This window comes from Neopsephotus bourkii, unplaced genomic scaffold, assembly GCF_033783945.1.
Source record: "Neopsephotus bourkii isolate Nb327-2 ecotype Australia unplaced genomic scaffold, CSIRO-AGI_Nbou_v1 NB_745, whole genome shotgun sequence".
Taxonomy (NCBI): Eukaryota; Metazoa; Chordata; class Aves; order Psittaciformes; family Psittacidae; genus Neopsephotus; species Neopsephotus bourkii.
The window spans coordinates 2669646-2684098 of record NW_026901243.1 but is presented as its reverse complement, the minus strand read 5'-3'; the positions used below and the strand labels follow the sequence as shown (position 1 = coordinate 2684098).

General features: G+C 37.9%; 1 protein-coding gene across 5 annotated transcripts in view; it reads right to left on the bottom strand.

The window, feature by feature from the left end:
* Positions 1-290: 290 nt before the first annotated feature.
* The window catches only part of CTDSPL (CTD small phosphatase like), an 81994-nt gene continuing 67831 nt past the window's right edge, over positions 291-14453 (bottom strand). For all 5 annotated transcript variants that reach the window (XM_061354791.1, XM_061354790.1, XM_061354793.1 and 2 more), the window contains 3 exons: positions 8327-8419; positions 6500-6685; positions 291-4401 (listed from right to left, as the gene is read on the bottom strand). In XM_061354791.1, the coding sequence (XP_061210775.1) occupies positions 4276-4401; positions 6500-6685; positions 8327-8419 (405 nt within the window). In that variant the 3' untranslated portion in view covers positions 291-4275. The remainder of the gene's footprint in view (positions 4402-6499; positions 6686-8326; positions 8420-14453) is intronic.

The window sequence follows — 14453 nt, the reverse complement described above, 5'->3', positions numbered from 1 at the left end:
GTAAAGAAACCATTCAATACCTGATTGACAACACTTCTCTTTCCTGAAAACACTCATAACACTATCTGTAGTGCTTCTCAAGTATTGCTGGATTGTTCATTGCATTAAAGTGTAAACAGCTCCATTATTAGGGGAAAAAAAAAAAGAAAAAAAAGAGAAGAAAGAAAAAAAAAGAGAAAAAAAGGAAACACTTCCATTGCTTACTCCTCTGTTAAGAAGTTCCAAATAAAGCATTAACAAGAATGAAGAGAAAAAAAGAAATCAGCTGGGTTTTTACAATATAATGTGAAACAGAAAATTGACAGCTGGTTTTGCATAGTTAGCCCAGAGATTTTTAAGCAATTGCTCCACGCAAGTCTCACCTGCCCTCCTCACCCCACAAAGGCATAACAACATCACAGCACCTTGGAAATCAGAGGCACAAACTTGGTTTCGTTTTACAAATAGGGCTGTGCGGTACTGTGTTTTATTAGTTTAAAAAGAATCTGTAAAACATAAGATTATGTGTTTGCAAATTATATAGCTACAGATTTTTTTTACACTGAAATTTCAAAAGCTGCAACATCCATACACACCACTATCATTTAGATACTTTATTGTCCCCAACCAGTCTAATCAAAATCATGCTGTGATAAAGTGATTGCATACATTGATAACCAAATGTCTTCAGGTGTTGAGTTTCTTCCATGTATAGCTTTGCTGTTCAAAGAAAAGATTGAAGGGCAAAACAAACAGACAAATTATTCTTCCAAAGCTACCTAAATGAACACAGCAACATTGTACATTTGCTACGCTCCTCCATTCAAAACCTGCCACGCTTCCTGGTGGTTAACAAGTATTCTGTGCACAGCCCTAGTTTACAAATGGCAATTTAATCATAACACTTCAGTTGAATTTAAAGAATCTAAGGCATTCTGCCTTACAGTTTAAGTTAAAAATACCTATACAGGCAAAAAACCTTTTTTAACCCAACATAAAAAGGACAACAGAACTTCAGGCCAGGCAGCGTTGTTTCTTTAGCTGAAGAGAATGACCAACTGGAAAAGACAACTTAATACTTCTATAATATCCAGAAATAGAATTGAAACCCAGGGTTTATAACAGCCCTGGTGACCTGCATGCATTAACTGCACTTAAAAATATGCAAGAGCTTTAGGAAACAAGTATTTTTTTCCTATTTAAAATACAATCAAATACCCGTATTGCAAATTTTACAAACATTCCACTCATTTTCTGACTTTATGGACAGAACTATATTGCTTTGTTAAAATCTAGAAACTCTTAACTATATAGCGTATGTATAGTCACGCAAACTTAACACTTGAAATTTCAAGTACGATGATAGTGTCAAAATAAACCACTATGGCAGTTTGATCCCTTTGGCCAAATCTGGTAACCCAGGGAAGTTCAAACCTGACTGCAGAGCACTCCAAGTTTTACTTCAATGGGAGTGAGTTAAAACACCAGTATTTTTCATCAGAAGTTACAGAAAATACTCTTAAAATACCAGCAGAGATCAAAACCGTTGCTAAGTTTTTCCTTTACATTTCCAACAAATGTCATTTTAAGTTAAAATAAATTTTTTTTGAAATTCAATTTCAAGAGCCCAAACAAACATTACAGAACAAGCAGAGAACACCATCAGAACCATTCCTACAGAAGCTGGTGCAGAAGTTCAGTTGCCCATTATATGTGTATTTTAAAACAATACAAGACACTTTAATAATCAACATTCATTCACAGACTTAAGGCAACTGGTTCATGAAATCGCTGCTTTCATAAATGCAAACTAATGACATGGTTTGTCTCACATACAACAGGTCACAACCGTTACATGGTAGTGTCTCGGTGGGGTTATTTACTGTCTAATTGGAAGATTGTTTGGTCTAATGCTAGCGAGAGATCTTTGAATTTTTTCAGCCATTCCTATCATACCTGCACAACTAACTACAACCTGAATACTTCCCTGCAAACTGTATCTGAAGCCTAGAAGCTACAAACACAGTTGAAAATACTGCTCAGAGAACAACTTTTTGGCAGCTTAGAGTTTCACTACTCTGAAGTCAAATACAAAATTAAACAATCTTAAACTGCAAGTAAACGTTAATGGACTAACCAGAATCCATACGTCCTTTTTCTCTTTTTTAATTTTTCATTTTTTATCAATGTACTTTTTTAATGTGACAGTTTTGTTGTGGCACGGAACTATACAGTACTAAGGTAACGCCAACTGGTAAGAAAACAGAACGGTGATGCCGTACAGACTCACGAGCGTCATGGGACTGCCTCTAACATCCCTCGCTACCAGACACAGCGTGCAGCTGGTGCACAACTGCCCTGCAAGGGGCCAAAGTCATCTTTCGGTTTTATACTGCACCTAAGACAACCTACTCACTGCCTGTGTAGGCTGGCCTGCCCTTCTATGAAGGAATTTGTTAAGCTGCTTCACCACCGTTTTAGACAAGGATGGTAATTCCAAGTCCACTGCAAAAATGTTTTTCCAAGTTGTCAAGACTTTTTGAGAAAAACAGAAAAGTCCAAGGGGGATCTACTATTCAGTATTTAGCACAAGGCTAATCAGAAGCACCAATTACACCACTTAGTTTTCTCAGAGAACAGCCAACATAGCTGCAATTTTTATGTTTGTAGATTTCTGGTGCGTACAATAATTAAAAGGTGACACTGGTAAGTGGGATTAAAAAAAGGCACGCCTTGCTCTTCAGAGGCATAAAATATTTGAAGGTTACTCTTTTGAAAGGGATCTATGACACTACAGAAGATGCTAAGCAGGTTCTCAGATTCAGAGATGAGACTTACTCAACCACAAAGCCAGAGGACAGATTTTAGTCCAGGCTAGCAACTTCTGCCCTTTTAGCAAGACTCAATAAAGCTACTGATCTGCACCATACACCTTGGGGAAGAAGAATATGAATCAGAGATGTGGGAAAAATGCTTTCTGCAATTTTATATACCAAAGAAATGAGAGGGCTTCATCCCAACTGAAAAAAAAAAACAAAAACAAACAAAACCAATCCTAAAAAAATGATAATCTTTTACAGGTCACCTTTAACTGAATTTTCTGGTATATCAGATACCATAGGATTAATACATTGGGGTGGGTTATGAAGCCTGTATTTTATTTATTGCCCAAGTCTGCAGCTTACATAAAATGTTTCATAGCACAGGCACAGTGGCAAAAACAGTTTAACAGCCGATGGTCAACTCCATTTGGTGAGTATACAGTAGCAGCAATTAAAAGAAAATAGTACTCAAAACAGCTCAATACAGATCCAGCTTACCCAGATTTTTTTTGTGTTTTTTTTTAAGAAAAGAATCTTAAAACTAATAAATAGATCTCCTCCCCATTCTCCCAAGATAATGGTTTTCCAAAAAAATGAGAGGCATGGCAGTTGTGCGTAAGCAGAGACAATAGAATTTCATCTGTCTAGAATAAAAGGTGCTTTAGATCTATTAGCCACCTTATTTTCTCAATTCCATTATTCTCTAATACTCAAACAACTGCAGATATGTTCAAAACTGTGCCCAAAATTATCAGTGAAACCACCATGTAATTAACCAAAATCACCCCTCCCACAAACGCTGAAACCTTCTGAGCATGACAAAATGTAATACAACTTAATGTCATAGTGGAGACAGGAACCCAGCATCTTTGTTTCAACTTTTTCCTTTGTTATATATTACAGTGCTCTATAAAATTTTTCCTTTTTCCTTTTAAAGCATTTAGACAATACAAGACTAAAAGATGTCTGGAAATACGTCTTATACAAAAATGAATTTTTATCTTAAAATAACATTCAAAAAGGCACTTCATTCTGTAAGAAAAAATTCAGAGTCAGGTCAACTGCTCTAAGCAGGGGGGTAAAATTGTCTGCATAGTGGGAGGGGAAGAAAGGGAGAGAAATTCAACTGCTGAAATACAAGCTTCTTTTTTGGCATGTTTTAAGAAAAGCTGATCCAGTAAAAGATGTCCATTTATGAAATTCATTAAAAGAGTCCCATTTAAAATAGCTTCTTTTTTTTCTTTTTCTTTTTTTTTTTCCTTTAAAAAAGTAGTCTGAACACATGACCATAGGAGTCAGGCTTCTGAAGGCTTAACAGCATCACTCATGATTGTCCTTCGTGTCCAATGTAACAGGAAGATCAAGAGTAGCACTTCTGACAGGGGTGACCTCCCCAAAGCTTACATTTGAAAGAGCTGAAAAAGATGGAGGCAGCCTCTATCTGCTAGTAGCAGAAGTCAGTCAAAGTTAAGGGCTACCTGTTGCAGAGTTTATGAAGCATACTGTAAACTTCTTCCTCTTTGCTTAGTCCTTCAAAGAAAGGAATAAGATCTAGCAGCTCTGTGTCTGTCATGTCATCAAACCAGGACTGCACAGGCACCTGAAACAAAGCAACCAGCAAATACTAAGATGACTTCATGATGTGAAGAACACACTAGTTTTGCCTACGTAGGTGCCCTGTAATACTCACTGCCATTACAGTAAGGCAAAGTGCTGGTCATTAGCATTCAAGCCATGCACCAGGTTCAAGCCACAGGGCTGTCTGGGGTTGGAAGGGACTTTAGAGATCATCTAGTTCCAATCTGCTTGCCATGGCCAGGGACACCTTCTACCGGACCAGGCTGCTCCAAGCCCCATCCAACCTGGCCTTGAACACTGCCAGGGATGGGGCAGCCGCAGTTTCTCTGGGTAACCTGTGCCAGTGCCTCATCACCCTCACAGGGGTATCTAATTAGTAAGTCCACCAAATCAAACTGTAAAATAGCTGACCTTCCAAATCAAACTGTAAAACAACTGACATACAGCTGACCTTCTATATGTCCAGATAACCTGCATTACCCAACACTGGACAGCTGAATTTGCTCAGCAGCCTTGATACTCTATTCACAATAAACTAGAAGGAAGATACAGGCTACAAAGCTGTACTGACACTATTTACAGGCAAGTGTTTTTTTTCCTGTCTAAGTATTATCAGTGTGAGTCACTAAACATAGGCATGCAGCAGCAACCCCTTCTGGCATGACATTGCAGAGGAAATACTTAAAACAGTGAGTACGGAACAGTTCTCGATTAAAATATAAGACCTTGCAAGTTGGTTCAGAAAATAACGTACATAATAACACTTCTTAAATATGTGGGCTGGATTTAGGGAAGGAGTTCTGTGTATCTTTACTATGGAAGTATACTGAGGTCTTTTAAAGACTATCTTGGATCTTGTTACAAGCTCTGGTTTCTGCAGAGACTTGAACATCAGCTAGCTAGCAGCACTTTTCTATACATGACTGAATCACTCTGAAAAGGCCTTTAATTTCATCTCCCAAATTTCTACAGCTCATTATTTTCCTGGCACTGAATTCTGAGATGGCAAGTGATGATCTGGATCAGGTTTTTAATTTTAAGCATGAACATAAATTACGGCTACAGCTCCTGGTTATTATAAATAGCAACTTAAAGCCATGTGTGGCACCAACAAAAAAGATGTTTTCACCTGATCACTTAGGGCACCACAGTATTAGGATCTGATCCTAAAAACTGACTGCTTCAAGATAAATAGCTCGTGTTAAAAATAAAAAAGCTATCCCAGAGTGGCAGGACCATGCAAAATGGTGTTCCTGACAAGAATTTCCTACATTAAACAGTTCACAGAAAAGGCAGCCTAGAAACATCAAAGAAAACATTGCACAGCCTGGTTGTTTAAAAGTCAGTAGATCTAAGGGGAGTTCCAGTTTGCTATGCTAGCAGCTACAAAACAGATGTGAACATCTGTACTGACTGGAGCAATGGGTGGAACAAGTGCCAGACCATTTCACCACAGCTTCTGGAGCTGATACGAAACACAGTTAAAATGTGCATGGCTCCAAATTATTCTCCCTTGAAGTACAGCTGCTTGCCTTTTATCCTTGTTCCTAAAACTTGATGAACTTGTTGACTAACATTTCTAATCATGAAGCGACTTATCACAAAAATACTTAAAAGGGAAGCACACCACCACAACAGGATCTTGATTTTTTAATTCCCCTTAGCTATGAATACAGAACTCAGATAGTAACCAGTAAAGCATTAATTATCTTGTCTAATAAAAAGGTTTATTTCACATAATGAAAAAAAGATGGAGTACCAAAAGCCATTATTTCTGAAATCACCATTCCAAAGAACAAAAGAATGCTGGAGGGCAGCTTTGCTTTTTAGAGCTACTTTAGTTTTTCAGGTTCTACACTGCTTGGTATTCCTAAAAACTGACTTCAGGCCAATAGCTAAAACTGAAAGCAGACAGTCACGATTATGACACACTGTCAAGATCAGTTTGCCCTAGTCCTTTACCACTTGGCAGTGAACACAGAACCTACCTGCAGTCTAAGAAAATACAGAAACGAATACATGTTAGCGTTCTGAAAGGCTATTTTCTGAATCAGGAAGTCTGGGCAAGGATGAGAAAGATAAAGTAATGCTTGAGTACCTCGAATAGTAAGAATACTTACTGCATTTTCAGGATGGAAGATGTAAGATGCAGGGGAATTATCTACTATAATAACTTTACTCAGCTCACGTCCCAGTCGACTCAGATCCTTCACATAATTTCCTCGGTGAAAAACACAGGATTCTCTAAAGAGCCTTGCCCTGAACACACCCCAGCGATCCAGTAAGTCAGCTACTGGGTCTGCATACTTAAAAATAGAAGTTAGAAACATGAAGTTAGCAATGTGGAGATAAGGCTAATGCACACAACTACGCAAAAGAAGGGACACAATTTCAGATAAAATGTCCTTTCTTCAATTTCTTCCCTGCTCGTTAATTAACTTACATGCCTGCAAATCTGAAGTGATTAATAGAGACAGAATGCAAAAGTGGGATTGTTATCTTTCTATGGAAGGCTAACTTGCACTCTAATGCTTTCTGTGATTTATCAATTGGGTTTTGTTTAGAGCCAACTTACAGTTATGCTAGGAGTTACCTAGAAGTTGATGGATCCAGAGATCCTGCTTATCATTACCATAAAATCAGCCAGTGCTAACAGAAAAATTATACGAATTCATTTCCAGAATCAATTCACTTCTACGTGCCTCTGAAGATAAACTGCAATGAATGCATCTCAGCCTGATGTTGCTTTAGCAAATAATACCCTTGGAACGACTGGGTCAGTAAGAATCTTAAGATCACCAAACTGCATAATTGGGCCATAAAAGATCAGACAAAGATATTCTTAGGAAAAATAGTCATGCACAATAGCTGCAAATTCTCATTTTATACGTAAGATGATACTTTAAGTGAGGCACAGCTTCAAATTCAACAATTGATATAAACTGCCCAAAGAAAAATATCCAAATAAACTAGAACATGAAATAACCATGTACTTGAAAATGGTAGTTATAACTTATTTTTTGCAGGATAGTAGTTATCACTTTCCTGTACTTTAAACTGAGAAACAAAATTGATGTCAAAATCAATCATCTTTCTTGACTATGAAAACTGCCAGACATGTAACTGCAGTATGAAATTGCTCCCTTTTTTAGGATTTTCACAATGTGACTGAACAGAACATGGTAAACAGATTGCAGGGAAGAGTTCTCTGATAAGAGGGCACTAAAGCAGATCAAACAGGGTCCTGTCCCCTTCCACCACCTCTACACTAGGTGAAGTGAAAGCTTCCTATGTTACAGTATTATTTAGAAACAAGCAATATAATTTTACAAACAAGACACCACAAATAGAACACACTGAAAGAAGTGAAGAATTTAAGATGTCTACTACAGACATGTCTACCACAAAACTACCTACGAGGTACTACTGCTACTGGAGACCAGAGGGCACAAAATATTCCTGTTGATGATTCAAGCTTTGCAAAATGTCTAATTTTCTAACTCCAGATTGCAACTGCACCTTGACAGAACAAAAACATATTTCAATTTTCAGATGCAGTGAATTTCTGAATCACTGGTTGATCGTGTAGATAGCATTAAATACAGTGTGTTTTATTTCATGCCCAGCTTTAATACGGTGCTTTACTCGCACGCTATTTGTTCTAATTTCTCACTATAACCATGGTAACTTGTGTAAGCCTTTCATATTGGCATTATGAGCAATGCATGGAGGCTACATTATGAGACAAGCCCATATGTGATGAGGTTACCATGGAAACACTTACCCACACACTAGCAGACAAAGTACACACTGCCAGACAAAGAAGCAGAAAAGAAGGGGAAAAATTAAGATAGTACCAATTGTGGAAATAATTATCCATAGAAAACCCAACCAGAAGTCCGCTGACCAGCACCGAATGGGCTAATGAGATGAAGAGCAGAACAAACCTTGGCTAGGCTGGCTGTGAAGAGTACACATTCAAAGAGCTCTCCCATCCTCTGAAGAAACTCATCCACATGTGGTCGTTTCAATACATAAACCTGGAATGATAACGACTATTTAGGTCAAATGGTCCTTAAGGTAAAAGGAAAGAAAAGAGAAAATAATCAAAACAATACACTCCTATAATCCAACGCTTGAAGAAACAAAAGTCAACATGGAAGCAGTTCAAATGAAATGATGAAAAGAAAAAAGTATTTAAAGGTAGACATCCAATAATGAGAAATTTGAATGCACAGGCTGCCAAGACCCATGCTGATTATGCAATTGCAAATACTGTGCATCATCTGGAGTGATGCTTCTTGAAAAATCTCATTAAAGGCAAAGAGTGACAGTAGGGCCTCTCAAAAAACAAGGATTCAGATCTCTCAACCAAAATGAATTTGGTGCTGGTGTCTTCAGTCCTGTAGAGCTTTACAGAAGGAATAAATCAGATGAAACCTCTATAAAGACAGGAACTGCACAATAGGGAACAGTTTTCTTCCTGTGACTAATTCTTCCTTTTTTTTTTTCTTCTCATGCCAGGTGCCAAATACCGTATCTCACTACACAGTTACCAGCTCTGCAGAGAGGTTTCATCAAAAACCTTCACAGCACCATGCAGAACTTCTAGCAAATGATGCTTTCAAAACCTGGTGGCAAAGGTCTACAGCATCTTCTACCGTGACCTTGCCAGAAAGATGGCAAATACTCAGGATCTCTCCCCTCTGGAACAGCTTGGTTTCAGCAACACTACACTGCCTTTCTGCATTGACAACCATACGAGCAGCTTTTGGCTGCCTACTTTCAACAACATGATTAATAGATTTTAGAGCCTCCCTGCCTCTCTTCTTAGAGCAAGCAGGATCATTTGTGTTCACAGAAAATACCAAGATAAGATATCTGCTGCTCAGAAAGCTCAGAAATAGGTCACAATATAGTGGGAAGCTAAAGAGGGGAGTCTGCTTGAATAGTATTTATCTCTGTTGTTGCAGTTGGATTAAAAGTTTGACAGAACACCAGCCGCATTTTAACTTCTCTGTTTGGCAAGTAATCCTTAATACTAGAAATCTCAAGTGGAGAAGCCTGGCATAGAACTGACTTCAGGAAGAATTGAAGACTGATGCAATTCCAGGAATTTCTTTCTTTCATATGTAGAATTAGATTAGTCGTATGTGTTTTACTGGATTCATATTAATAAAGAGGTAAAAACCATCAGGGACCCAGAGAAAAACCCTGAAGGAGAAAAATATGGAAATGCCAGCTTGAACTGAAATGCAACAATAAAAGCCTTTAGCAGAAGAAGAAAGAAAGTTGCAAAACTGAAATTGAAAACCTAATTCTGAAAGCAAAGTTTTATTAAAGGCATGTATGATAGAGCTGTACCTTCATGACAGAAGCAGAAATGTTAATTACTTTTCCATTTTATGTAGCATACAGCTCACAGCATGAAGACTTTATCTGCTTCAAGTTTATTTCTATGAAGTATTTCTGGCCCCTCAAATTCAAACAATACATTCAAACTTTGATACAGATAATTTATAACCCAAGATTTATTTTGTACTTTTTAAAAAACTGTAGTACAAATCAAATAAATGTAACATGTTATTAATTAAAGGCAGTTAACAGATGTACTCCAACACTACTCTCTTTCCAAATAATTACAGCACTTTCCTGTATTTCACTAGACATAAAACAAGTAATTTCCTCTCCTATAACAATGCAATTAATTTTTCAGTTAAAACTTACTACACGAAGTTATTCTCTAGATTTCCTTTCCAAATTACATCTTGAACTTAAAGACACAGGTAGAAAGACAATTGCAGTCCCTCTGCATCTGGGTATTTGTGAAAGAGACTATCCCACCTGCCAGTTGTAAGAGCAAAGACAGCAGGATGCAAGCTGCTCCACAACTCTACAGCTCCTAATGAAGTACTTAAGTCTTCAGCCTTAAATTATATCCTTATTTTTTAGGGAACAAAAGGGACACACAGAGCCTTAAAAGTCAGTCTTGGACAGTAAGTGCCAGTTTAATATTAATTTCCCTTCTAAAACCTTAGTGTTTACAGCCACAGCAAAAGAATTCTCCTCTTTTCTCCCTATCCCTATCTATGCCTCTGTCAGTAAAGTATTTCCACTTGGAATGTAATTACAAACTCCAAACCAAGGATATGAACTTTGCTGCTTGCAACATAACTCACCTCCCCCATAAGGAGAGCATATAGTATATCAACCCAGTAGCTACAAACCAAGAACACCTTAACCACGGGCTTGCAGACAGGAGTGGGCTTATATAGGCTTATAAATGCAAATATTTGCAGGTTCTTTTTTTTTTTCCAGAACAACAGATCTTAATACTCTGGTTATTCTCCTTTATTTTCCTTGAAGTTTTTTTTGAGAAGTCCTACTTAGACCCTGGAAGCAACTGCAAGTGTATTGGTATCCTGGGCTACAAAATCTCTTTGGCTTACTTCACACAGAAAGCTTTCTTCAGCTGACAGTGCAGCTTTTTTCTCCTCTTCCTCCTCACTTCGAATTTTTTTCCCTTTACTTTGTCAGTGGCTGGACTTGAATCTCAATGCCGCATGGTTATTTGTGGCTTGGCTTTTTCCTCCGTTGCCTGATGCCTTCAGTTAAGTCTCTAGACTAACTGGCTCCTGGCATTTTTCTGAGATTTATATACTGTCTTCAGGGTATTAAAGAAAACCCCAACTCCAGTTTTTCCTGTATTGTACACTCACTAATTTCTTCCTTATCACACTAAGAATTCAGAGCAATACAATCTTTTTTAAAAATAGATTTAAAATAAGCCCTGCTCTTAAAATGTAGGCACGAATCAGGCACTAGGCATGTTTTCACAGGATTCTGTACTTAGAGATGCTAATGGCAGAGCACAAGTAATTACCTTTAATTGTTTTCAAGCATTTGGTATTTCCACATACATTTTCTATACCTCAAAGCAGTCTTAACCTAAAAAGACTGTATTTGTAAAACAGAAAGAGAAACCCAGCTTGATTTTAATCAATTAATTAGGACACTAGGAATTGCCTTTTGAAACCAGCTTTACAGTAACAAAATCTTCAATAATGACAAAGAAATCTGCCAATGACAACTCGAGCTCCTGGACTCTCCTGTTTTGTGGGCTGGGTGATCTTCTTAACAGTGAGCTGAAATTAACGCGTCCTTGAGCCTTGTCTTTCTGGTTCCCACAGTTTTGGTTGCCTCCCAGTGCAAGTAACCAAGAATAGGCCAGCTAGAATGGATACAGCCTATCCTGGATTACTTGAACCAGGCCACAGCCTTCTGTAAGAAAATCCACAAATTCTGTCCTTCATAGAGAGGAAGTTCATTATTTGAACAGTGTTTTCCCCCACCAATAAAAACCATTTTGTACATTATAGTCAAAGTATACATGTCAAACATTTAACTTTCAACAACTGAAAATAAGAAATTGTTAATTAAAAAGAAAAAAACAACAAAAAACCCATTAAAAAGGCAAGCACCAAAACCTTAAAACTTAGTTTTACTCAGTAAACAAACTACATTCAAGAATGAAATTCCACGTAACACCAAATCAAACTCCTCTAGGCTGCCCTCTTCACTCTTTGTCACCAACAGCAAGAGACAAAGGCATTGCAAGTGAATTTGGACAGAAGACAAAGGGCAACCACACTTCACGAACCTCTACTCCTCAGGGATTAATGCTATATTTAACACATGGTTTCTAATCTGGGGTTGTGATTACTCTGCACTTGTTAAATGGGAAGCATGCTGCAAAAGAGAGGCTGCGTTCTCACAGAAGTTATGTCAAGGGTACCAAACAGGTTAAATATCTTTCTCCAGCCACTGCTTTCACCCTTAATACGTTTCCTCTAAAGAGCACTCTCAGTTGCAACATATTTCACTGGACTTCCCACAGTTTCTCACTTACAATTTGGTTGAGTAGGGGACCAGCTCTGATTTCCTTTTATTCAGAGAACCCAAAGAGAAATGAGAGAACTGGCCAGAGGAGTGTCAGCTTGCATTAGAAATGCCCTTTTGTATCTGTGCCATCATTTCCAACACAAAGCGTGGGATTCATCTCCTGTAACTTTAGCTGCTCTGCAGACGGGTAGACAGGCAAAGTCTCTGCAGGCATCTGAAGCCCCATAACAGATGAGAGGTGCCACCACACAAGTTATTTCCTTGTAAAATAAAATGACAAATAATTTCTAAAGGCAAGGTAAATTAAGCTGGAGAAAGAAAGATGGGAGAGACACAAGGGGTGTTCTCAAAAGTATTTTTTAATGTAGGGAAGCTGGTTTATCCAAGCACCCTTTAAGACAATGATTTCAGTTGTCCCCCTTATAGAAGAACAAGAGTCTCTCTGACCCATGGATTACACATGATATAAGGGAAAATAAGCTCCCCAGACTAAAGACAGCCCTTTGAATGCCTCTGCTGTACAACAAAAAATGACAATATTTACCATGAACTAAAGTCCTTATATAACTCAGTCTTCAGAACTCTTTTAAGCATGCAGCAACTGATTTTGCTATGACTTCTATTTTTGGTATAGAAGATCCGAAGAATCTCATGTAATTTAAGATTTCTTTCTCAATGGGCACTTCTGAAATGGTGTTCTGCATTTGTTTTCCATGGGGTTCTGTCTGAGGCAGAGTTCAAGTACCACAACAGTCTGTCAAGCAATCTGCTTGGTAAGATACCAGGCTTACTGGTAAAGCAGGTAGGGATACGCACTATGAATAGTACGCTCCCACAACACTTCACATACCCTGTGATACTGTAAACAGGTGAAGTATTTCCCAATGCCAGTGAATAACCTCCTGAGTATATAAACTGCTTAAGAAAACAGACAAGCATTATACATATGACATTCTGATGGATAAAGACTGTTAATATTGGGGGTTTTATGCCCTAAATGAATCAAAAATTGCAGGTTTCAAGTGGGATCCAGCTGTCAAAGCTCTCTGGCCTGTGTTAGCGCACATCAGGCTAAGCCAGAACATCCACTTTTGCCCTTTGGATTGCAACAGTTAAAAAAGCCCCAAAAGGCTGCTGGATGACAGTACGTTGCTTAGCCTGCAGGGTTATTACAAACACAGGAATCCAAAACTTCACCTATTCTGCATACCATATAAATTATCTTTATTTGAAGGATCACAAATTCCTTACAATTAACTTAATTTTTACCACCCAGATGCAACCAAGATATTCACGTATTTTGGCGATTTAGAACTTGAAAGACAAAGTGATTCAGCAATTTCCTTGAAAATTACATAGGAAGTCTCCAGCAAAGCACAGCAGAGACTAACTTCACTTGACCTTCTCCATCAAGAGCATCCTGCCTCCTCTTCACATTTAGGGTATGCACAAATCCACTCCTTTTGACCATTTTTAATTCTCCCCCGCGCCCCATACAGGCATCCTGAGAGCCTAACTGCATTATGTTTGGTGAAGAATCTCAAAATTTGCAGTAGGGAAGGGAAAAGCAACAGGCTTTTAAAGCGCTTGACTGTATAGCCCAAAGAGTCTTTTTATTGGGTTTTGTTTCAAGATGCAAATACATAATCTTGACAAGCTGAATGATCATAAACCTAAACCATTCAAAACTGTTAGGCAAACTATTTAATTCCCTTTCAAAAGCATTCTAGAGAGTTTTAAGAGAGAAAATGTCTGCACTACAGCAGCAATCACAACTAAAGCCCACATCAAATGAGGACAGACAGTATCACAATACAAACCTCCCAAAACATCACTTACGTGTATTAAGCATTCAGCTCTGGTGAGCATTACAGTTTTAAGTACACAAGACACTGATTTTTTTCTACATAAACCAGGCACAGGGTAAAAACTGTCAAAGCAACTATCATTTTAAAACACGTTTCAGTCCACTGACTGGTATTAGTAATTATTTTAAGAGTGACACTTACATGGGCAGTTTTCATGACAGGAAATCAAACAAAACTATGAACTGTCTTTATGATATATCAATTGTTCCAAAATCAAAATATGAACCTATTTGTCCAAGTAATTCATATAAAAACCAGCATTTTAAAAAATATTTAAAATCTCCATAAATCACATGCAGATTTG